Source organism: Seriola dumerili, unplaced genomic scaffold (genome assembly GCF_002260705.1).
Source record: "Seriola dumerili isolate Sdu_G_001 unplaced genomic scaffold, Sdu_1.0 BDQW01000149.1, whole genome shotgun sequence".
NCBI classification, from domain to species: domain Eukaryota; kingdom Metazoa; phylum Chordata; class Actinopteri; order Carangiformes; family Carangidae; genus Seriola; species Seriola dumerili.
Genome location: NW_019174404.1, coordinates 17,013,559 through 17,039,940, shown reverse-complemented (window position 1 = coordinate 17,039,940; position 26,382 = coordinate 17,013,559). Strand labels below are relative to the sequence as shown.

General features: G+C 38.0%; 1 protein-coding gene across 1 annotated transcript; it reads left to right on the top strand.

Moving 5' to 3' along the window:
* The first annotated feature begins 3,176 nt into the window (after positions 1-3,176).
* Positions 3,177-25,177, top strand: tpo (thyroid peroxidase). The gene is made up of 11 exons (XM_022751112.1): positions 3,177-3,309; positions 3,654-3,777; positions 5,424-5,553; positions 6,467-6,667; positions 7,312-7,803; positions 15,580-15,838; positions 19,426-19,596; positions 20,753-20,990; positions 21,100-21,308; positions 21,416-21,589; positions 24,529-25,177. The coding sequence occupies exons 1-11, from the start codon at positions 3,177-3,179 to the stop codon at positions 24,531-24,533; spliced, it is 2,136 nt and encodes a 711-aa protein (XP_022606833.1). The 3' UTR covers positions 24,534-25,177.
* Positions 25,178-26,382: the final 1,205 nt, after the last annotated feature.

Genomic DNA, 26,382 nt, shown 5'->3' with positions numbered 1-26,382 from the left:
AAAGGTAGAATTTATTGCACTACCATAGTATTGGATTGCACTGTATTGTACAGCTGTCAGATATTATATCTATTATAACAATAATTCAGCATATTCAAAGTAGCTCATAATGGCTGGCCAGAGTGAGGACAAAAGATTCAGATATATACCACAAGTTTTTCTTTGGATGTCACTCGCTTCATTCTCAAGAAACTCTGGGATTCATTTGTTGAGAGGTTTGGCTTAAACAGTTTTGTGTTGAAGCTAAAGCAGCCACCGTGACAACAAGAGAGCACAGAGAGCCACAACTGAGATGATCTTTAGCCCACTGCTGAGGTTGCTGCCTGCTGCTGCCACACACACGCACACGCACACACACACACACACACGCACACGCACACGCACACGCACACGCACACGCACACGCACACGCACACACACACACACACACACACACAGACACACAGCATCATGAAGTTGCATCAGCACCATGTCAAGCATGAATTTCAAGTACACTGCTCAACTATCAATGGGCCATGACTCTCACAGTTGACTCCACTGGTGGCATTGGACCCTGAACACTAACTGAAGTATTTGTGATGAGGAGAAGTTTCAGGACGGCTGCCGTGGCCTTTCTCACTGTCAGTAATCCCTACACAGTCTGCATTGAAAACTTTGAAAATAGGCTCGGGAGGACGGAGGCACAGTGAAGCAAGCCGGACTATGAACCCATTAAAGACTGCGTTGACTGCCGCTGATACTGTGTCCTTTTATTTCACCAATTATGTCTTTGAAGTAGAGTTTGATAGAAATAAAAAGGCAGCGACAAGTTCTATACAGTAAGTAATTATGCTGTGTTATAAGTGTCAATTTTACAGTAAGGTCTATATAAGACAGTATAAGCAAGGACTACAGTATTCATCAAGGGCTACAATAATTTGACTGCATGTTAGTTTTTTAATGAATTTAATTGATGGTGATTATTAAACGGGTATGGTAGAGGGACTTGATGACAGCAGATGTGACTTCTCATTGAGCCATAGTCTATACTTTACATATACAGAGTTATATATTGACTGTGCTAAATGTGACAGCAAGGGAGGCCAACATATAGCTCAGTTTCGCTGAAACTTAAATCCCTACGTTGCACATATGTGGATGAATTAAACCCGCATGAGCTATCAGTCTATATGCAAGACAAACAATGTACTGCCTCAGTATTATTTCATGTTTTCTCTGCGATTGTTACAGAGATTCAGGACTGACCAAACATCCAAGTGGATGACAATGGGAGCAAAAAAAGTACCCTTTCAAATCAGTCAACCAAGGACAAGAAAAACACTGAATCTCTGAGTTACCCCAGTGAGGGCTGGTTTATTTAACCTTGGTAATGGACTCCCTGCTTTATCTGAATATATAAGGACAGGTTCAACAGGGCACACGGCAGTAGGATAACTCTTCATTGTCATTGTGAAAATCTTTGACTCTTCTACAAACTGCCCACCAAAATGGCTTATTTTCTCAATTTGATTTTCCAGGCAATGTTGGTTTGCATTTTTCTCCAATTTTTTTTAACTGATGAAGTCAAACATTTCAACTGTGAGTATTTTTCTTTTTATTCTTAATTTGTTTTTAAATGCTTCTGCTGAAATCTACTTTCATCTAAATTGTGTAATCTATGATAATAGCTGGAGGATTGGAAAGATTGATTGCAATGCAGTTTACTGTGTGCTGTCACATCATAGAGTGGCAAGACAGAGCATGTAATAGATAACTACTTTTATAGCATAATTAAGTGTTTACACATTCCTGAGGTAAATATGTAGTGGACCTGGAGAAAGGAGATAAACACATGGAAATGTCAGGGTCATCAGCATTTTTGTGTCTCCTTGAACTTTTTTTTTTTCTCTATATATCTTGTGAAAAAAAGAATGTTGTTCCTGGTTTGTATTGAAATGCAAATTTCTGTTTAAAACCAAGTCAGCAGATTTAGTACCAAAGCTGACACACTGACATGAAGGTGAAAATGCTGCATATAAGGCCAGGGTAACCTTGACTCTAGGTTATGTGTATTGATGTAGTGATGCCTCAAATACATCAAAATATGTATAGGACGTAATACATATAAATAAGTGCTTACTGACAGTTAAAATCCTACATGTAGCACTTGTATTCAATATGGTTTGATAGGCAGTCAATGGTTGAAGAGAAACTCAGATCCTATTGAATAAAAGTAAGTAAAAGTACATAAATATAAATGTAAAATGTACCAAAATGTATTTCAAGTATGAAAGTTAAAGTACTCGTTATCCAGAAAAATGTTCCCTGTGTGTGACACATTATATATGATATCATTTTCATTACTAATGCAATAATGCATGAGTAGGATTTTACTGTTGTAGCACGGATGGTGGGATTTTACTTTACTTTATGTACAGCAAAAATCAAAGTAGTTTAATACAGTGGTTCCCAAACTTGGGATCAAGCCCCTCTCCTAAGGGACCCCAGATAGAAATGAGGGGCCATGAGATGATTAATTTGGTGGGAGAAAAAATACACAACCATGATGTTATATGATATGATATGATATGATATTGGATAATTTTACTTCTCCACATCAGCCTTAAACAGTTTTTTAAATGAAACCATCTGAGAGGTTTAAGTAGAAATCAAAACACAAAGTAAGATGTAAGGGTGAAAAAAGGTTGGGAACAACTAGTTTAATGTATTCTGGTTTAATTATTTAATATACAATATTTCTCTCTAAAATGTAGAATAGAAGTAGAAATCAAAATACTAGAAGTACAGGTACTTCAAAATTACTTCAAAAGTACAGTAGTTTAGTAAATACTTAAAACTTAGTTACTTTCTGCCACTTGCAGTATACAGTTTATATTTTGGTACAGACCGAGAGCATGTAATACCATTTTAAGTGATCTTTGTGCTGTTTTGTGATGTACTGTGTATCTTCCAGCCGCCACTGTTAGAGAACTGCTTATCTCGTCATATCAAGAGAGCCTTCAAATTGTAAATGAAGCCTTACTCCACTCTAGACAACGGTAATAAACTATCAAATGAATTAACATTTAACATCTCATCTCTTTTTTAACTAAAACTACCTTCCAAAAAGAAAAAAAGAAAGAAAAAACCTGTCAATTTCTGTGCACAGACGGAGCGCACCATCATCTTCCACGCATATGTTTGCATTCCATCGGCAAACTGAGCCTGAGACCCTGGAGATTGCCCAAGCTGCAGAGGTTTTTCAAACAACTCTGAAAGTCCTAAAGAGCAGAGCAAGACAGAGATACAAAAGGGATGTCACGACTCCAGGTAGAATTGCTTTCATTAAATCCGGAGGATCTCACTGTGCAACAAAGCTTAAGAGACAGTTGGACACCATGGAGTCAGAGCAACTTTAACACAACCAAAATTGGTCCACTGCCAGTGTTTTTCCAATTTTAATAGTCTGCAAAAACACTGGATAATTTAAATGGATATGAGCAATAACTAAAGTCCTCATAAAGGAAATTTAAAAAGACAAAAGAGGCATATTCACAGTTATTGTTTCTCATTTGATAGTGGGTGTACTTTCACATTTTATATGCTTGTAAAGTGCGGAAAAATTGAATTCCATTTAATTTCTCTTGTTTAACTCTCCTATGTCTCTGCGTTAGAGTTGTTGTCATGGGAGGATGTGGAGCTGATCGCAGAGCTGTGTCAGTGTCCTCCTCCAACACATCCAGCCGGCTGCCAACTCAACTCAAAGTACCGCTCCATATCTGGCATCTGCAATAACAGGTAGCCCACTGACTTCAAACCGATTGATATTCAAAGAACCAGAACCATATTGCTTTGCATGAAAAAGTATTATGGTATAAGAACCAATAATGCAGACAGGAACTATGTTGAGTGAATAAATGAACATGATTATGTTCTGATAAGTGAGTTGAGATAAAGCCGCAGCCACCACAGCCCGACGCTGCTCTCAAATTAAAAATGCAAACACCCAGTTTCCCTTTTGAAATTTCAAAACTTAGGTTGCACAATTTCTGCCAATTTGAAAAGCAGAAATCCATTTCACATTCAGTTTCATTTTCATCGTAGCATGGGGGTACTTTGGTGTATACTTAAGAGTTTTCTCTTTAATTCAGTTTGAGCAGCAATGGTGCAGTTTCAAATTTGAAAATGAAAAAATTTTATTGTGCCCTACTTTTATGTGCCCTTTGATTACAAAGATCAAGTAAAATAAACATTCTATTTTAATGAATGATTTCATTTTAAAATTGGCAGTTGAAATTCCATGATTATTTTACTGGTGCCTATGCTACTTTTACCCTGCCCTGTGTCCTAGAGGTTATATTTATATACAACAAATTTACAACAGCAAATGTCTGTGTGTTTTGGTGGAAACATGGAGGCGCCAGAATCTTGTTCTCAACCGACATAATGAGGAAACACTGTTAATCAATGTATCTGACAACCTGGACAATGTGTATGCTGATATTCACTGACAGCATTTGTTTTCCTATAATATCCACTCTTAACAACTACAGGTTAAAGACAGGAAAAGATCATGGTTTTGGTTTAATAGTGAAAAAGTCCACATTGACTTGAAGCACAGGATAAGTCATGTTTGCTTTCCTGAGCTTTAACCCAAATCACAGTCTATTTGTAAATTAACTTTAATTAGTATATTTACAGGTGTTAGGAAGTATTACTGCATAAATGAAAATGCTTGTATGAAGCCTTTTGTGGCTCCAGAAGAAGCTCTGTGATGTCAGCGTCGGTTTGGGCTGAAGACGGCAGTTCTGAAAGAACTGAGCCTACCAGACCTCTGCAGCCCCCTCCTCATCTCTGCTTGAGGTTAGCAGCTCAGGCTTACATTAGCCGCTACTATCATAACACACCCCAAACTCTGACTGAAGTGTTGGCAGTAGATAGCGCATTGTGGGTAATGTACTTACAAGTTTTACAAGGAAAAAGTGTGGAATAAAAAAGACAATATGTTTCTGATCAGTTCCTCCTTTAACTGTCCATTGTCACAGTGTTAAATGGGTGCTAAACATGTTGTGTTCTTCTTTGTTATATTTATTTCAGTCAACCACTCAAATAAGCAAGCAATGGTTTACTGAAAAAACAACATATCAGTCACTATGCAGTATATAGTTTTTCCCAAGGAAGAAAGAAAACCCTCATATGTTCACAACAGCAAAAACACTGACTTCATTTGAATCACTATTGTGTAAGCCAGTGATAGAGAGTATGAAAATATTTAGCAAATCCCTGTCAGCGAGCCTAGCATAAGAAGTTGATATTGATTTGATTTTTATCTCAAACTGTTGCAGTTCATTTGGAGGGAAACAAATGCTGTTGCATTCAGTGATGGCATATACTGTTTTGCATTACAGCATTTTTGGACACGCTTCATGATTCTTTTTTGTCAGGCAAAATCCTCTCTGGGGAGCAGCCAACACTCACTTGGTCAGATGGCTTCCAGCTGAATACGAAGACGGCGAGAGCGAACCCAAGGGTTGGAACCAAGGACGGCTCCATAATGGATTCCAACTTCCCCTGGTAATCTACAAAATGCTGGTCCGACGGACACAAAGGTCTTGGTGGAGAAATTAGAAATGAAGCGAGCTAGCCCTGCAAACCGGAGTTAATGTTGCATTCCATTTATTTTTCTAACCTGTTTTACAGCAGATAAAGTCCACAGCAATTTAGGAAGAGCAGAAGTGTGTGCGAGATGACATAGATTACAGCTGCTGTTTGAATGTTATGGCCTGTGCTTTAAAAAGACACTATTCCAGTAGCAAGCGGTAGAAAGAAGTTGGTTTCCAGTCATGTGGATAAACATTATTTCTCTCAAACAGCAAATGAAACTGTTACACTGATATTTGCATTGAATTTCAGTTTTAATTTATGCACTCATTACACAGTGAGAGTGAGGTCTTTTAGTGGAAGAACTCATAAAATATGCATCAGTTGTATCCAGCCTGCAGTTTACCTCCACATATAAGAGCTGTGATTTACTAGTCTTTTAGATATTTAATAATCTTTGATCTTAACTTTTCCGTTTCTTATAAAAAGAGTTCAAGTAAATCATATCTTGGATGCTTAATATATTGAATTACTCATTTTATAATCAGTTGCCAAAGTCCTTTTTGTTGGATAAATTAGGATATGAAAAAAAAGAAACTTGCCATATCACAGCCCCTTTGTTGAGTTTAAGTCATTTATCTATTTATAACATAAGTTAATGAATTAAAGAATGAACTAGCTCACACAAACAAGAAAGCTATCATCCATCATAACCCCTGACTGGAACACAAAAGGCCTCCCCCCAGAATACATGTTCATTTCCATTAATGATGAAAACTCTAACTGATAAATGGCAAGTCACTGCAGAGATGGTTGTGTGGAAAATGCAGTTGTAAACGTAATACTCACTGTCTCCCAAAAATAACAAATCCCACTGTGTCAACAGCCAAGGGACATCAGCAAGAAAATAATAAGGAGCTCTTCAAAAAGTAAAGATGACCTCTATTCTCAACTGCTGGTGGAGTGGGGGCAGTACATCGACCATGACATAACCTTGACTCCTCTGAGCACCAGCCCTTCTCCTTTTTTGACTTTCACGGACTGTTCGAGCACATGTGAAAATGTGCATCCATGCTTTCCCATTAAGGTAAACTGAAAGCACAACAGTCTTTCTACATTTTGCTTACCTTTGTCTTGATTGCTCTCTTGTCACAGTCCTGTGTTTAAAAGAGACTGTTTCACATTTTGAGGATTATGCTTACTTGCTTTCTTGTTGAGAGTTAGATGTGAACATTGATACCACTCTCACACCTGTCCATTCAATATAAAGTTGGAGCCAGCAACTGTTTACCTTAGATTAGCATAAAGACTCATTTCCTGCACTTACTGACTTCCCGCACGACCAAAGCAAACTCCAGAAATTTTCTGCTCTTAACCAAGAAATACTCACACACCTACAGGAACTCTCCTTAAAACCACAAATTGCTTTTACACTTTAGTTTTTGTATGGATCAAACAAATTAAATATAACGCATTTATTGGTGAGGAGTTAGAGCTGTTGGTAAGTGGGTTCTGTTACCATTGGACAGAGCCAGACATGCTTCACAATATTTATGCTAAGCTAAGGCGACACAAGGGACAGACATAAGAGTGGTCAATCTTCTCACCTAACATCTAACCATTCTTTTAAATTCCATAATCACAACAACAGATAAATTTGATATATCCCTCAAAAGTAGTTGAAGATGCTATTGAAGCAGCTTGTTATAAATTATTTTATCTTCTCTACAGACCCGTGATATGTCCTCTGCTGCACAAAGCTGCATGCCTTTCCAACGCTCCACCTCAGTCTGCTATCTCAATTTCACTTCAGATATCATACAAGCTCTGCAGCGACAACAGATGAACGCCATCACATCGTTCATAGATGCATCAGTTGTGTATGGCCACACTCCAAAAATGGAGAGGTTACTCCGTGACCTCTCTGGCTTCAACGGGAAACTTTCTGTCAACAAACAGTTCAAGGATCCAAAAGGAAGACCCTACCTTCCTTTCGTAGCCACTCTGCCGTCAAAGTGCTTCCAGGACCCACAGGGGGAGAGAGTGGAGTGTTTCAGTGCTGGAGACACTCGGGCCAATGAGGGTTTGCCCCTGGCCTCTTTGCATACATTGTGGCTTAGGGAACACAATCGAATTGCAGAGGCATTGAGACGCATGAACGATCACTGGAGCCCGGAGATTATATACCAAGAAACCCGTAAGATTATTGGAGCTCTGCATCAGGTATGTGACTAGTAACTAAAATTGTTTCAGTGTGCCAAAATTAAAATCAGTTTATAATAACTGAAAACTGTGCTGACATGCCACAAAAAAGTCAATTTCTCAGAGCCTAAGTTGACATTTCGGGTGTCATATTAATTTGCATTCTTGCTAAGATTTAGGTGAGAAGACTAAAACAACTCCAGGCCAGGAGACGGTTAGCTTAGCTTAGTTTAAAGGCCTGAAGCAGAGCGAAAGAATTAGCATGGCTCTGTCCAAAATTAAAAAAAAAAAAAAACATCCTCCTACCAGCAACTTTAAATGTTCTTAATTAAAAAGATCTATCATGTAACTCAAACCAGACATTGATGTTCTTACATTTCTGGTGAGAGTTATATTTATCTGCTCATCTAACCTTAAATATTCACATTAAGAATGCTGGAACCAATTTTGTCTTTAAAATGACTTTAATTAATAGTTGAGTATTAAAATTGATTGCTGATTAATTTTCTGTCAATCAGCAACTTGTTTCAGCTCTATTTAACAGTTCATTGAGCAGTGCTAGAAATGTTTGTACTGTTGGGCAATTTGAAATAACCAGTCTTGTTTTCTGCCATGCAGAGTAGCAACCACTTCTCTGTCTCGTGCTCTGTGCCAAAAACTGTTATATCTTATACAGCTGGAGCAAAGTGCTAACATCTGTAACATCAAAAATTCATCCATCTTTGTCAGAACCCCACTGAGGGCTCAAATTAAGTGCAGAAATTTTTAAAAAGTGGCATTTGGTCAGCCAATTCTTTATGCAAAACAGCTTGTGTATCGTAATTCAGTTCTTCAGGCTTCAGGTGAGTGCCCTAAATGTTTTTTATTCATGATCTTGCAGACTTTCCAGAAACAATCACCTCAGATTATCACAGACAAAACACCTCTGTTTGTTTTATATCCTGCTTGTGTAGTCATATTCATAGGGATGACATATCAGATCAGATGGCTTTATTTCTGTAGCCAGCTGTAGCAATAGTTCCATGGTTTCCTGCTGCAACCACTGTCATCACTGACCACTGACATTGCAGGTTTTTTCTACAGACTGTAGTCACTGTGCTGCAATGAATTTAACCATGAACAGATTTTGTTGGATTATATAGATTATAAGAATTTCATACCTACTAATTCCTACCACATAGAGCGCCAACAAAAACATTATCCCCCATTAAAACCTCATTAAATAGGCAAGACGATCAACTTTCATTGTGTAAGTGCCAATTGTGATACAGAGATGATAATGATAAGAAATCAAATGGACGTCATGCTCTGATTAGTACAGAGTCAAGACAAGCAGAAATCGGAGTGATTCACATGAAGAAGTTGTGGATTCATTTATATCCTACAATCTGGATGTACTGCACTAGAGACACAGCTCTGTGATGAAAATAAAGTGATTCTGTCTAATTGCTATAAAGTTTCTATTGAGGAACACAAATGATGTCCTGGGGGGGAACAAACTATTTCAGCCTTTATGAGTATGGAGATTTTATAATCTGCAGATGTCAGTTGCAATAACATATTATTAACGAAAGGCAAACTTATATAAAGTATGTAAGGAGGAGGGTTGTTGATGAGTTGTTAATTCTCTCTGTTGTGAAGCAAATCATGACTCAGGGTCATTACAGTTTTCACAATGCAGAGAAAAAAAGCCTTGACTGGAGACTTTGCAGAGATGAAAATAGAATTATTGTAGTTATTATTGAATGTGCATAGCAATGATTGAAATACAGTAGAGCTTTACAAAATCAATAACAAGACGAAGTTAGAATTTTAAAACCTGATTTATAAACTACACTCTGCTGAAATCTGTTGAATTCTTAAAGGTGAGTCACCTGCTGAACAAGGGTCAGTAATTTGTGTCAGTTACTTTCAAGCATCTTGTAAGTGCTTCTGTTTGACAGTTTAGCTTTAGCTAACAATTAATTTAGGAAATTGAATCATTAAACAGGGCATCCGTTAACAAATAACAGCTGCGACATTCCATTAAATGAGCACAAGATGAATATTTCACTTTAAAAAAGTGCCAAAGCTAAATGTATTAGAAAACAGCTGAGAAACAATCTCACCACAAAGTCCATTGTCATGATAGGCCCCTCCTTGTTCCTGCCTGGACTGTTTAGTGTTTCCTGTTTTATTTTGAAATTACTGTCCATTTATGCCTGTTGTGGTTTTACTTCCTGTCGTTGTGCTTTCCCGCCATTTTTCTGTTCCACCTGTGTCTCATCAGTTAATTATTTCCCTGTGTATTTATAGCCTTGTGTTGCACCTCATCAGATGCCAGAGTATTATGTTCAGTTTCTGCATGGTTCATGGCTTGAGTCCTTGTGTTACCCATACTACCCGTATAATTACCTTTACCAATCTCCTTTATTTTGGGTTTGGATTGTTTGCCTGTTTTGGACTGCCTTGTTGCCTTTTGACCCTGGAGTACCTTACCTACTTGTAAGCATTCATTTGCTTTGTCAAATCAGTGAACCACATTTTTTCGTACTAAAATGTCTGCATTTGGGACCTTTTTCAAGTGTCTTTGCAATAGTTCTGAAAACTTTTGATGACATCACATGAGCTTCCATGCCATGAAATAGCAGATATGAATCTCAGCTTTTAAGCCAACCTAGTCCTGAATGAAAATCTGAACAGCAACAATTCTATGCTAACTGTGCAACCTCCATCTGCTGTTGAAGATTATATGATCAACAGCAGCAGAACAGCTGCAAAATGGACCTTGTGGTGACATTGTTTCTCAACTACTTTCCAGGGTCAAGAATGAGCTTTGACTCAGTTATTTTAAAACATGTGATGTCTTTGCTAACAAATTTAAAATGCATTGTCTGGATATTAAAGGAGAGTTCACTCATAGTGAACACTGATAAAGATGCTGGTTAGAGTTAGTCTGACATGGCTGCTTCTTTTAGTAGCATTTATGATTTGAAATGTAAGTAAAACAAGATGAGATAAAGCTAAATAGTGAAAACCTTTTTCTGTATGAAGCTTTCTTCTCATAATTGATTCAGAACTTGTGTGACCCTGACAGCTGCTGTTCTCAGTCTGATGACTGTAAGAATCAACAAGCCGTGGAATCCGCTTCTTTGCTGTCATTGCAAAAGTCTCAGCAGAAGAATCTTTTACAAATCACCTCAGTGGTGATGGTGCAGTTCCTGAAACTGGCTTCCAACAACTCCCCTAAGCCTGTGTTCAAATCACCTACAATCGTTGTTTTCCTACAAACAATTGGTCACATGACGAATTATATGTGAAAGATATTGCTCATAGTGACAAATGCAAAGGGAACAATCACCTATCTCTGTAGTTCCCCTCAGCTCTAAGAAGCATTTCAATTGTTTCTCATTGTTTTGGTTCTCTGTCCCGCAACTGTAATGTTTTGTTAATGTTCTCACAGCTCTGAGAGAGTTGTTGTTTTCAGCCTAGCAGGCTGCTGTTTTCAGTGAAAAAGCTTTAAAAACCTACAAAACTACACCATATAGCAGACAGAAACAGTTGGCCTCAGCTGATGTAGCATTTAGCATCTGAAGAGATATTTCCCTCAGGAGTTGGTCGAGACCAAAAGCAGAGCTAAGAGAGATTTATTATTGGACGTTTGGACAAGCACAACTCTGAATGGAGGGTAATATTAGCTACTCAATACAATATCTGTTGGATATATAAACAGGCAACTGTATGTTAACGCTTTCACCATATTAACTTTTAAGGTAATAGTATGTCAGTGTTGTTTACAGCTTGTTTCTGCTGCACCCAAGTGGCCAAAAAAATCGCAGGTTTACAATCTGTTTTGAATTGTGGAGTTTTCCCACAAGCTAGGCAACATTTTATTCTTGTCCTGCAGATTCTTGCTAAGTCGAATTGAAAAATGGTTTATATCACTTAGATATTAACCTTGGTTTTAGTTATTTTCTTTTGTCTTTTATAAATCAAACAACTTCCTCTGTTTCAAATTGGCCTCTTTGAATGGCCTCTTATTCTTAATATCTGTTTGAACCCAATGCTTCTAATGTAGCTTTACTCAGCACGAGTCCTAGACGCATCTCTGTATGCTCGTATGACAAGGCTCTTCATAACAAGGCGGGTGTCAGAGCCAAGTAAAAACTGTCAAAGACTGACAGGTGATAATCCTTCATCATATAAACAGTCTCTGTGCAAAGACAACACTCAAACTTCATACCAGTTAGCAGACACATGGATTCCTCTGTCTTAACTATTAGCTGCATGTTTTTATGTACACAGCAGGGCTTTGTTGCTGTTTTTACTTTTTTAGTTCTCCTGGTAGTGATGATGGATGACAGGCAGGTTGTGCAGCAATGACTGATTGTTGATAGCAGCTATTTCCATTACCTGTAGGCTGAAAACATGATTAATGGTGATGCATTCTTCGTAAAATATAATGAACAGAACATGTTTTAATGCAAATGATTCATTGCTTCTACTGTGGGGGACCAGTGACTCTGGTACTAGGCTGTGAAGGTTTGTACATGTTTTTTTAAGCAGAGAGAAAATATTCTGTAATCTTTCAGATTTTTTGTGGGGGCTGACATTGTACTATAGCAATGGATTAACAGCTGCTGTTTTCAGGTGACTCGGGGACAATACCAAAGGAAGGAGATTTACAATATTAAAAAGAGATGGGTCTAAGGTGGAGGGGCTTTTTAAATAAGCATAAAAGGCAGGTACTGTAGGGGATTTACATACTGTAGCTATAACCATGACCGACTTGGAAAATCCTTGTATTGGAAGTGGAGTGAAAAGTGAGGGGCTATCTGGTCTGACCAGGCTGCAAACCGGCAGACTGTAACCTTATCTATTTTCTCATAGAAAAAAAAATCTCAAAGTTGAGATGAAGAATAAAGAAAGCTCTGTTTGTGTTTCTCAAGAGAAGAGTGTTGACTTTGACAAAAAGTTTGTACTTTATTGCCCAACGACCAGTAGATGATTCCTACAGACAAGCCCCACTTTACATATACTGTATAATGGCAAATAGTCAATAAGCACACTAGTTATACACATCAGCACAGGCTCAACATGACTTCCTGTGACAAAAGATAACAGATCGGCAGGCTTGGATATAGGCTTTTAAGTGCTGTACAGAGATTAATGAAAGCAAAACACTTCACTAGAATCACTGAGCCACAAGCATAATTTCATTTGTTAGAGCTCCTTTGATCCTTTGCCAGTGAGTTTGCCATCAAGCTGTGATCAAGTATCCCAGTGAGCCATGACAGAGAGCCAGCCTGCACCTTACCAGGACTCTGAAACTAGCTCACCAAAATGTCTGCTGTGAAATGGCTCTATTGCAAGCAAGGATTCAATTATTGTACATGGTTGTCACCCACTAAGCTTCATTGGATTTTTGAAAACTGCCACTAAAAGACTAGTGTAATCTAATTGCCAAGTTATGGTTTAGGCATAACAAATTCTCTAACCTGTTCAGCTTTACTTGATCAACAATCTTCAATTACAAAGTACACTTTGTAAGGCAGTGCTGCTAGCTGTGGCAGCTGAGTTTTAAAGCTGAAGCACTTGTGGTTGCAAGTTTAAGTTTAAATTTAAGCCTGAGAGACAGTTCAGGCATTCCATGTAAAGTAAAGCATTACAATAACAAACTCTCCGCTATATACTGTTATTTCATAAACATAACAAGCTATTAGATGATTAAGACATGCCTAATATAATGTAGTAGGCATATTGCAAATGTATATTATTCTTAATATTGGAATTGAAATCTGCCTATGATGTGAAAACTTTACTAATTATCCAATCCCACAGAGGGGGAAAAAAAAACCACCCAACTCTGCAGCCCTTTGCAGCTTTCAGCTCATTGTTGGAGTTTGTCGGTCCATATGGTTGAATCCCAACACCTCACCAAGCCCCCCCATTTAAATCCTCAGGCAGCTGTGTTCCCAGCAAACAAGCTCACACAGGGCGAATATAATGTAGGATTCTGCTTTCATACTGCATTATTCTTGACAAGTCACTGAAAAAGCATTACTTTTAATGCATTAAAATATGTGCTGTGGCAGTAATTGCTAACCAATAAAAAGACCCACTTCCAGGCCAAGGGTAGTGTACAATTAGCCAGGAAATGAAGCATTAAAGTTAAAAGTGTTCAAGTCTGGTGCTATGAGGTGGATGCCAGGGGATGTGTACCTGTTTTTGCACATGCTACTGTATGTCAGCTTTAACTGTCTAGCACCGGGGGAATACATCAATTTGCAGTAATATAACCAGGATCTAATAAAGACATGGATAATGAAGAGAGGAGAAAACATTGGTCAACAGATTTCACATGATGGTTACAATTAAGCTTGTCAAAGATAACAAGTGAGATTTCTACAATATGATTCAATGCAGGAGGACAGAGAACCTAAGTGGAGGGAAATGTGATCAGTGGAATAGATTCTGATTTATTTGAGCTTAACTGAGCAAAGTTGTATACATTTTAAGGCAGGATTATGATATTGCCCCTTTACTATGTAGTGTGGACAGGCAAGATCATTACATTGTATTTAGTTTTTAAGTGGTCCATTAAGTAAAAGACTTGACTGCTGAACAGCTCTGCATTTATGAGCTTACCTGTCATAGAGTTAAATCCAACATAAAGCAAAAGTGGACATTGTAAAATATAATTAGCTAATTTCTTGTAGTAGAAGGGAAAGTATTTTGGTATTGGACTTCTATTAAGTCAGGGGACTTAACAGAAGTATCTAAATTGAAGCGGCAGAGGCTGAGATAGTTCAACTTTAAGCGCATAGTATACACCATGCCCCCAAAGCTCTGGATCCTTCACTTCCAAAATAATGCAACTGGATAGTATTTTGCATTAGACCCTCTGTGCCCAATAGTTTTTTTTTTTGAGTAAATGTACTCAGTTACTTTCCACCACTGCATGGATGAATGCTGCTCTTGACATCGCAGTCTGGTGTGACTGCTCCTCATATGAGACCAGAACTATGTGAAGCACTGCTGCCTAAACATAAGTCAGTCTAAGCCGTGGTCTCCTGTCACAGCTGACATGTTCTGCATCAGTTTCAGTTTGTGCAGACTTCTGCTTGTAGATCACTAATACATAACAAGCACATATTAGAGCACTACATTTGAATTGTTTTTGCAGTTTCCTATTGGTACTGTTTTCAACTGTTGGTTGTTGTTGTTGTGGATGATTGGTGCAAGTCTGAGACTCTCGCTGTTTAGTGAGTCATCTCAGCTAATCATTCTTGCCTTAACAAGTTCATCTTAAACAGACTGTCTTTACTCCAGATTAGAGGCAGCTCAATTTCATATCTTTAAAGTTATCTTCAGAGCAACAGAAGGTGAATTTATCAGGTTTTAGATCTTAGTTTTGGAACTTAAGCTGACTCTAAATGTGTCCTATTAAGGTGTAGGTATTTGAATCTGTGTGTGCATATGCCTTTGTGTGATACTGCATGTGTTAAGATTCAGGTGGTGAACTGAGGCCTTTATAAATAGTGATGAGGACAGAAATTCTCTGCAGTGACCCATAAGGGAACAAATGTGCATTCATATGTCCAAGCTGCATGCATACACATTCACAAGATACTATATTTTGGAGCTGGATATGTTGTTATCTGTCAAGTGATATCATCCAAACTCCATGAGGTACAATGTGTGGCTTTAAATTGCAAGTGATGCACACTGTCCTTAGATTTGAGATATTCTTTTATGACTTTGTGGAAGATTCTTTTGATTCTTTGTGATCCCCCTCTCTCTTTTTTTCTTCCCCAGATCATAACCATGAGAGATTATGTTCCAAAAATCATTGGCCCAGAGTCTTTTGAACATTACATTGGACCCTATGGGGGCTATGATCCAACTACGAACCCCTCTGCCTCCAACGTGTTTGCCACTGCTGCGTTCAGGTTCGGCCACGCTACCATCTCTCCAATCCTCAGGAGACTGAACGAGAGCTTCCAGGAGCATGAGCAGTTAACCCACTTGAGACTACACAACACTTTCTTCAGTCCGTGGAGAATAGTCAAAGAAGGTCAGTACACGCTTATGAAGCTGCCTATTGGAGCTAATAACATATCCTGCAAGCGCACTAAATGCACCGTAAAAAGACGGAATGTGGAAGGAATAAAAAATTACCTTTTATTTAGGTCAGCTTCGGTGCTGAATGTCTGTCTCTGTGTAACAATTAGTTGCATACAATTCTATTGATTCACATATTTCAGACCATGAAATACATATATCTTTGTCTAATAGACTATGAAAACCTGCAGCAATATATCAGACCAAGTACATGACCTAATGTCCTCCCAGTGGCTGGAGACTCATTACAGAAGGTGTAATAATCCATTTTACACTGTAGGAACCTTTTCAACTAATTATCAGTACATGATTTATTTATTTATTACTTGTGCATACGATACTACGTTATCTATCATATACAGGAGATGCATTCTTAAATGTGTACTTACAGCTAACTACTCCTTATATTTTTCAACCAGACTCTTATTCTCCTTATTGTGACCACTCCGGTTATGGGTCATGCTAACTTTGCACTCACCACCTCTGTGGTGGAGATTCAGTTAACATAGACTGCAGCAAAGCAGCATATATTGTGGTGAGCAGGTCAAACCCCCTAAAGCTTTTGGACTAAACTTAAACCCCCCCCCCTTCAGCATGTGTGTTTTGGTTATTGTTGCTTCACTTGGATGTTTGACCTTCACTGTGCACAGTGATGTATGGGCAGTTCGATACTTGGAGGCCGTTTTCACATTCATCTCATGAAATGGAAAGTTTCTTTGTGCTCACTTTAAATCAGACTTTAAGTGGTGTACAAGCAGGGTTTTGTGACATGGCAACTAGTTGGGAGGCCAGTCATGGTCCACTATGCGACTAACATATGCGATGTGGAGACCTGAAACCTCCAGTGTCCAGCAGTCAACTGTATAAAATGAAAAATATGAGGAGCAGATGACATTTTGAGAATTTTTAAGAAGGTAATACAACCCCTCCTCCTCTGATTTTTCAAATTATTCAAAGTATGGTATTTTTATGTCTTAAAACATGTCTGGAGGGTCTTTAAATTTTATATAAATTATTTCAAATGTTTGTCACTGAGTCAGAAAAAAAAAAATGCAGATATTATCCCGCTGGAGTAGCTACTGTAGAAAAGAGACATCTACTTCTGGGGAACTTATAGGTAACCAAACTATTAAAGCTCAGTAGTATGTCAAACAACATGCCTTCTACTGTAGAGTAGCAGGAAACAAAGGCAGAGAGGGAGGGGTGTTATATATGACAAAGGCCCATCTCGCCCATTGGTATGGACCTTAACCTTTAGGACATCGGACGACCATCACCTTTTAAGTTGACGTTGTCAACTTGTTAGGAAAGGGTTGCTTAAACACATCCAGAAAGTACAGAGCAACAAGATCATTTATTTGGAGTCAGTTTTTGTCCATCTGGCTAATAGAAGCCCAATATTTACTCTTTGGTGTTTAGCTGCTAAATGCTCCACTATGTTCACCAGCTAGTCTCTAACTGTTTCTGTCGACTATTTGTTGCTGAGCAGGTTGTACACAGTGGTTCTTTTTTGTTTCGAGCTTTTTTGCTGAAAACAGCTGCCTGCTGTTGCCTCAAACGGCACCATGAGACTCAGTGAACCAAAACAATAAAGTTGGAGGCCAGACTGTTAGACAATGTAAAGCTGAGGGTAGCTGAAGATCCATCATTATCATTCTCTATATGACATTATTACATTGCTCTCATGTTGTCATTTATAAACTGTTCATAATAGCTGCTTTAAAACTTCAATATGCATCATTACCTTTGCCAAAGCTGTTTATTTGCGAGCAGGACCACAGAAAAAGTACGGAACTAAATTGCACCAAACTTGGTAGAGGGATGGAGCATGGGCTGGGGCACATCCAGATTATATACAATGAATTTTGTTTTATTTTTATTTTTTCTGAAGTCTGGTGTATGTTGTTTGACACTGGCCATGGCAGAGGTCTGTGTTCAGAGTGCCCCTCTAGTTTTTTATAAACCCATTAGACAACTGTATACCACAATTTTTTATCAGTCCAAATTACTGTAGCTGAAAAATAAGGATATCATTACCTCTCTAATCCACAGTGTAGAGACCGCTCTTTTCACTGCCATAAGCTTGTGACCATAGGTGAAGGATAGAGAAGTCTAGTCTTCTCATCTTCAAAGCTCAGCTCTCACCTCACCATTTCACAGTCCCTCTGCATTACTACAGTCACTTCTGCTAATCCACAGTCAATCACACATGAAGGAGCTGCCAAATATCTAAACGCACACGGATCAATCCACATTTATCTTTGAGAGAGCCATTGGCCTTTGAGGAGCATCTCCTCATCCTGTCTGTGTCAGCTGCATTTCACTTCTGTGCACATTAGAGGTCACAGCGCCATTAAGTTCTTGGAAGCACTATTTACAAAAGACTACAATATGCTGCAAACACTCCATGACGTAGCACAATGCTATAAGGGTGAGCCTCTTTGTGTATGCAGCGCAATCAGTTTCAAAACTCAGGTCACCTATCCTTGAGATTATGAGCAGGACAGATTAAAGGTGCTAGCACATGCACACAATGATTCTGCTTTTCTATTCTCTATATCTTTTGTTATATTAGTTTTTATTGGCTTTTCTTTTTAAGAGAATTGAAAACAAATAACCAGATACAAAATGCAATAAATAAAGATGAAAATAGACTAAACAAAAATCCAAACAAAAATATTCATCAGTTCAGTCCATCAGCACAGTATACACATTATGTCAAGAGTGTAATGTTAAAACGCTGAGACACTTACTATCAACTCAAATGGTGCATTCTGTCATTATGTCAACCCAGTCTCCTATGACTTGGCTTTTCCGGTTATGAAGATTAGACGCTGAAATGAACTCCATTCATAGGGCCAGGGTAAATGCTGATTTGGAAATTCTAGGTAAACACGATCTGTCCTTGAACAGACAAAGCTGAATGATAATAATTCTGAATACTAAGAAACGTTTACCTTATATGGCAACTGAACACTTTTTGCTGACCTTCAGTGGCTTAAGTTCTTACCTTGAACTGCAGTGATACAGTGGTCAGTGATTTTTAACACAACACAAGTTATGAAACTATGTGTTATGATAAACAGAACATTCATCCCCAATGGTCCATTCATCCTATTTGCTCCAATGAAACTGTTTGGACGCCAGAAAGCCCAGTGGAAGCAGCCGATCCAAGCTTATACACAAATCTGTTTTCTAACCAGCATAAAGAGCTCTATCCAGAGAAAAGTGTACCCATCAACTACTATGTATGTATGTATATATATATATATATATATATATATATATATATATATGAAACTGTTATATATATCTACAGATATATGTGTGTGTATATATATTTATGCATTGTATCCTGTTGTCTTTTTGGTTAAATTTTTTGATATTTTACATTTTGAGACCAACTGGACTGATATCCAAATTCTTTGAAATTAAATATTAACAGAAAATCTTTTACTCTTGATATGTGCACTTAGAATATTATTGCATTCCACTGTTTTATGTTGACTGATTAACTTAAAAAATGCTGTTTTTGTTTAGGTGGAATTGAACCAATCCTGAGAGGCATAATTGGAACTGCAGCAATAGCTGTTAGCCCAAACATGCTGATGCCAGAGGAGACAACGGAGAGGCTTGTCGTCCTTAATATACAACAGCACATGGACCTGGCTTCACTGAACCTGCAGAGAGGGCGAGATCACGCTCTCCCAGGTAAGTCCTTGGCTGTGAGTCAGTGTTCAGTGGTGTTCACTTAAGCCTGCCAAATCACAGTGACAACCAACAATCAACCCTGTTTAATCCTCAAAGCTTAAAAGCCAGTTCCTTTCACTCCCTTTGTCAACACTCTTTAAGCTCTTTGTGTTGATACATTTGATAAGTCTGATGTTAACAGCCATTGAGTACAGCATCCAGTCCTATTGGCAGCTTGTCTCTGAAGTTTGCTGCTGCTTACTGGTTCTTCATGGTGATGACAATGAGAAGTGAAAAATGCAGTACCAACCCTATAAGTCATAAGCCACTAAACTAAACTTGGTTACAAAATATAGGAGCTTCATATCATTTTCACAAAAACAGCCCTGATACTGAATAGACAGTGAGCTGATAGACATATCATTCATACATGTGTGCCTATGCGGAACTACTGGAAACCATTTTACTGATTCCGTAAAGCTATTAATATTGCTCTAACGTACGTGCGTGCGTGCGTGCGTGCATGTGTGCATGCTGCTTTGAGTGGCAAGACGGTGACAGCGGCTGTCAGGGCAACAGACCAATCTGAGCTTCAAAACCACTCTTCAGAAACCTGTGGATGATGTCACAGAGGCTACGTCCATCTTTATTTACAGCCTATGCTCTTTACATAATAATAGGAAACAGGTGAGGAACAGCTGGTGTGGTTCCGTCCGAAGGTAACAAAATCCACCTACCAGCCCCTCTTATAGTCAGAAATTAACATTTATATCTTTCTTTATTTTTTGTTTTCCTGATGGAGAAAAATAAATAAGCTGGAAGCCTATAACCATATCTAATGAAGTCGCTGTGCTAGCCAAAAATAGTCTGCAACATAACCCCCGTGAAACACTTTTTTTTTTTTTTTTTGCATGAGATAAATATAGCATGTTCATTTGTGAGTTTCTTAGCTGCTGGTAGGTGGATTTTTTATTTTATTTTTTTTACTTTTGGACATCTAACTCCTTGTTTCCCTCTATTTCCAACTGAGCTAAGCTAACCACAGCTTAGCTCTAGCTTTGTGTTTATCTTACAGACATGAGAGTGGTCAGGCTTCTCATCTTAGTCTTGACAAGAAAGCAAAATGTGAATAAATATGTTCATTATTAATTTATATTGTGCTGAAATTACTTTCCAGGATACAATGATTGGAGAGCGTTCTGTGGACTGAAGCGTGTTAAGACACTGGATGATCTCAAAGAGGTTGTGGGAAACAACAAGGTTGCTGAGAAGATACATAAACTATACAAACACCCTGACAATATCGATGTATGGCTTGGAGGACTTGTTGAAAATTTGTTGCCAGGCTCAAGAACGGGTCCCCTCTTCTCGTGCCTGATTGGAAAGCAGATGAAAGTGCTTCGTAATGGAGATAGGTATATTAATGTTTGTTTATTTAAAAAATGGAAAAAAAAAGGCTTCAGTTCAACATATTTATTGAAAAGTTTAATTTTAGATGGTAGATCAACCATTTTTATGTTTCAGGTTTTGGTGGGAGGCTGAGGGTATGTTCACCCAGCAACAGAGGGCTGAGCTTTTAAAAGGTTCTCTGTCCCGGATCATCTGTGACAACACCGACTTAAGGGAAGTCCCCTATGATTCTTTTAGATTTGGGAAATACCCATCTGATTATGTCTCTTGCAATAATATACCACTGATGAATCTGGAAGCTTGGAGAGAAGAAAGGAGCGAAGGTGGGCTTGGGACACTTGGGCTAATCCTTGTCATAAATCATACATTCCTTTGAATTTTATCATTCCCCTGCACATTAACATGAAAAACTTTTATCACTCAATTCCAGACTTGAAGCACTGTGGCTCTCCAGCAAAGATAAAGAACGGAGATTTCATATTGTTCTCTAGATGTGACAAACTGGTTGCCCAGTACTCCTGTTACCATGGTTTCAAATTAAAGGGTGCCGCTGCAATAGTTTGTGAGGGAAATCGGTGGAGTGATCAACCCCCACAATGTACAGGTATGTGAACTGTAGTTAACATGTATTTGTTTGATAGCATTTGCTTATGATGTCGTAATGTCTATGTTGAATAGTTTCACATGAAAGGGAGGTTCCACTGTGAGCTGGTTAATAGCCTGTCCTCCTTGTATGACCTGCTTCATATATATATATACTGTAGATTATCCTCCAAGCGATGGTTCAGCACCACAGACATGCCTGAACACCATACAGTATTCAGTATATGCTGTGCTCTTTTCTGGCTGGTGCTTTACTGCTATCTGCTGGTACTAACGGTGTAAAGGAAATGTTCCAATAGGAAATATATTGTGAATAGGGCCATTTGTGCGGATATCAAATTGCATAGTTTTAATCTGACCTGCATCAAAAAGCACAAGGTTAGATGCACTTTCAATGCCACCCATTTTTCATGTGGACAGCAGGTTTTGAAGCAGCTGTTTATAACGAGTATAAAAGTCCCCTTGAGAGACCTGAATCTTAGTTGACAGGTGCAGTGCAAGGAATGATTTTTTTCAAATTTGATCAGAGTGGTTACATTTCTGTGAATAGGCTGTTTTCTTTTTATTATCCTGCATCTATCTCCATTTTTTGACAAAGCAACTTCTAATTATTTTTATTTGATAGGCCTGTACACCTTTCTTGTGGCATTGTCATTGACAATTGATTGGCATGATGTCACTGAGAAATGTAGGATGCTCTGTTCCAGCACTGCTGATCTTAAGCCAGGCACGCACACATAGCTCCTTTTGATGTAACTGATTTGTTCTAGCAGTCTGTTCCTGGATACTCCAGATCATTTTTACAGTAAACACTGTTTATGGCTTCAGGTTTATTTCCTGTTGTTGTTTTCCTGATCAGTATTGTTTTCTCAAAACAATGACAAAGAAATTATGTCTCGCATAATTCTGGTTTCTCATGATTACGACATACCAAGTCATTCTAAGTCAGTCAAGGAAGATGTAATCATATAACAAATGCAACCTGATTTGGAGAGTCAAAAAATGAATATCAGTTAGTCTAATCTGAATGAATGCTTTTAAAAGCTGATTAGCTACAAAGACTGGAAACGGGGAAATGGCTAGCCTGGCTGTGGGTTCTGTCCTAGTAAATAGCAGAGACTTGTGGAACTAACCTTTTATTTCAACACTTCAATCTTTGTACAGATTTATTAAACTAAATATAATGTGTTAATTAGTGAGCCTTGTACGTGGTGATAGGTGGATTTTGTTACTTTTGGACAGAGCCAGCCTAGTTGTACTGCACTGTTTGCTTTCTTTGTGCTAAACTAACAAGCTGCTGGCTATAGCGTTATATTCACCAGACAGATTACAGTGGTATCAAGTTTCTCATCTAACTCTTGGCAACAAAACAAATAAGGATACTTTTCAAAATGTCAAACTACTGCTTTATTCAAAGTGTTTTCAGATTGGGTCAATTAAAATGAAGAATATCTTAATTTTATTACAGTAGATTTGATTAGAAAGTATACCCTTTCAGACTCACACTCCACTCTGCAATTTTATTTGTCATTGTCATGTTTGAATGACTCCACTCAGTTTTCTGTAATGACAATGGCAATTTCACTTCGTACAACATAGTAGATTTAATTTGGTAAGTGGCTCTGCTGTTACTAAATCCTCAGTTGCAGGGTTACACAACTCGTTACTAAATCAGCAACAGTAAACATCTTAATGCGTGGAACCCAGCGACAAAATGTCACCAGATAGGGGACTGTTGCCTTTATGTTTCTTTGAAGGGGCAGTGGGACAGTAGAAAAGTCTCTATTGCTCCATATAATCCATGTGTATGTTAAGAAACTCACTATGCTTTAGAGATGGAGGACAACACCAGGTATTCATCAGTGTACTCATGAAAGCTGGGTGTCTTCACTGCAACAGCACCTGTCAGTCCTTGTTAGTTACATCAAAGTATGCATGCTAAGGTGAGAGATATTCATGGTATGGCATGCTTGATTGCTACTGGCTTCATAACTATAACATGAGATTTAAATAACACTTTTTTTTCTCCCCCAGGGAACGATCATTAAGTTGTTGAAATGGACCTATAAATGCTTCATAGTTTTATGACCAGACTTGGAAACATTGTCTTCCTTGCTCTTTTTATTTATATTTCATGATTTTGTTGTTTTTGGAAACATGGATTAAGACATGTTTTAAACTTGAAGAAATGCAATATCTGGCAATATCCTGTAACTTGTAAGATTTGGTATATTTGGTATTATTCAGAAATATACACATTAACCTGTGAATCAGAGCACTTTGTGTCACGCGATCTTTATATTACGCAATTCCCTACAAGAATTCATTTGAGATTGTTTTTTCAGTCCATCTTTCACCGCTCTGAACATGTCAATATTCTTAAGTCGAAAAACAAAGTGCAAGGAGTGCTGCTTGGGTGTGGGGAAAAAATTGTCCCTCTGTTGCTCTTCAGTGTGGGGTGTGTGCTATAAGGACTGGTTAACCCCCAATACTGGCTCTACATTACAAAGAGGCTAGCCATGGTAGTTGCAACCCACTAAAGGTGTCTTGCATTCAACATATAGAAAGTTCAATAAGGGGTGGAGACAGATCAAAATGGCTCTTACAAAGAGAATTGTTCTGGATGTATACTTTGAAAGCTATTTGATTCCCAGGTTTAAATGGGGAATTTGATTTTGCTCCTTTTTTGTAAAAGTTGCTTCTTCATAAATATTGTTGACTGAGGAGTCTGATTCTTTGGGCCTCTGAGAAAGTGAGTCTAAAAACTATTTGATGCCTTCTTTGAGTGTACTGAAATATTGAGATGTTCTAAGATGTTATGTGTATATATATCAATTTGTTTTTTGTTCTCTCTGTTTCACATGGTTGATTTTGTGATTTTGATTGAATTATGGATTACACCTGTTCATGCTGACCATGTGATTGTTTGTCCACCTGCAGAGTGAAGATAGTGTGCCATATGACTGCCTGGACCTGTCATGTTACAACTTTTCTATCCATTCTGATCCTGTGACTAATGCTACCTTTATAAATGGAAGAGACCAAAGGTGGCCATTTTATACTTGCCCTGAAGAAGGCCTAATGGCTGAAACACAGAGGCATGTTTTTATTGTTGTAATGAAGCCATGAGAAAATAAAGGCTTTTTAAATCACCACCCTCTTGAGCGCCACAGATTTTGCCAAGAATCCAGAATGTCAATATTCTTGTTGATGGAACACTGACATTAGCTTCTGAAAACAAAACAACAATAATGAAAAACAACCTGCAGCAGGACCTCAGACCCATACCACATACCTACAGTATACACAGATGGACTCCAGAGGCCTGTATTACAAAGCAAGTTTTACATACCCAGGATAAATTTTTTGTTTTTAATTATAAACATTGTCAGAACAATGAATAAAGTACTTTATATCATATGAGAATAAACCGTGATACCTGCCTGTAATTTCGGTTATGGCAAAATCCAAAAGTGATGTTCAACAAGGTGAAATAAACAATATGATCACATTAAAGTCAGGCTAAGGATATACTGTAAATAAGTACATCAGTTATTGTCTTTCTTACTGATTCATTTTGCTCTCATGTGTGAGGATGAACAAACTATTATGAATATGTGATGTAGATAAATAAATAAAAATAAAAGTTAAAGTAATGTCAGACTGTTGCTTCTGCCAAAGCAGAGATGAAAGGAAAAGTTGTTGATGACTGATAAGGTTAATCTGACTGAAATGCTCATTTATATTCATGGGAAAATATTTAACAGTGTGTAGATAATTTTCCTCAAAAAAGACATTGTTTAGTTTTTATTTCCTGTCATCATCATAAAGTCTCTGTTATTCTGAGCTGCAGTGATTGAAGAAGAGCAAAAGTATCAACACTGTCAGGAATCCTGTCGGGATTAAAGAATCTTTGTTCGATTAAAATTAAGCTATAATAGTTATGATATATTTATTTAGTGAGATAAACTCTCCTGTTTGTTTGAAGCTCTGTTTGAAAACCAGAGTGGGCACATGCAAGGTCTGGAATAGCCAAAATATTTGACTCATTTATAAAACTATCTACTGCTCTTTAGTATTCACCACTTAATTGTAAACTCTATTGTTCCCATCAGAATTCTATGGGAATGATGACTCAGCTTTTCCAGGAATCTGGTTTTGATCTGATGCTCTGAAGTTAATCTGCCCAGCAAATTAGGAGTTCAGGATAAGTTACAATGGTGATTTACCCTAGTAAGAAGTGAACCATCATAGGACTGAAAACCTGAGGGTTTAACCTGAAATTGCCTCAATAACCTCAAATCCTGCTTCAGGCCTTTGGACAAGGACCTTTATTGCCTGTCATACTCCTCTTTCTTTCCATGTTTCCTACCTATCTCTAGACTGACAAGGCAAAATGCCAAAAACTCCAGCAACATTTCCAAATTACATCATTACACAACCATGTACTGTATCTTAGAAATTATGGTCATACACCACTAAACTATTTTGTCAATTGAATGAATGAAGTGATTTATTCATTAACAGCAGTGGAGTTGCCAAGAGGTGGTTAGGGTGGTTAGGGTGCACATCTGTCAAGTCAGAGACCAGGGTTCACATCCACAGTCCCATCTGTGTTTAGGTTTGAGCAATGAAAGCACTTTGATAAAGATTAAGGAAAGACTTTGGTTAAGTGTAAATAAACATATTGTGTCTGCAGTAACTGAATTTTTTTCTGTGTTCAACTACAATCTCTCCCTAACCTTAACCAAGTGCTTATAGTGCATAAACATAATAATAAAAATAAAAAAAATG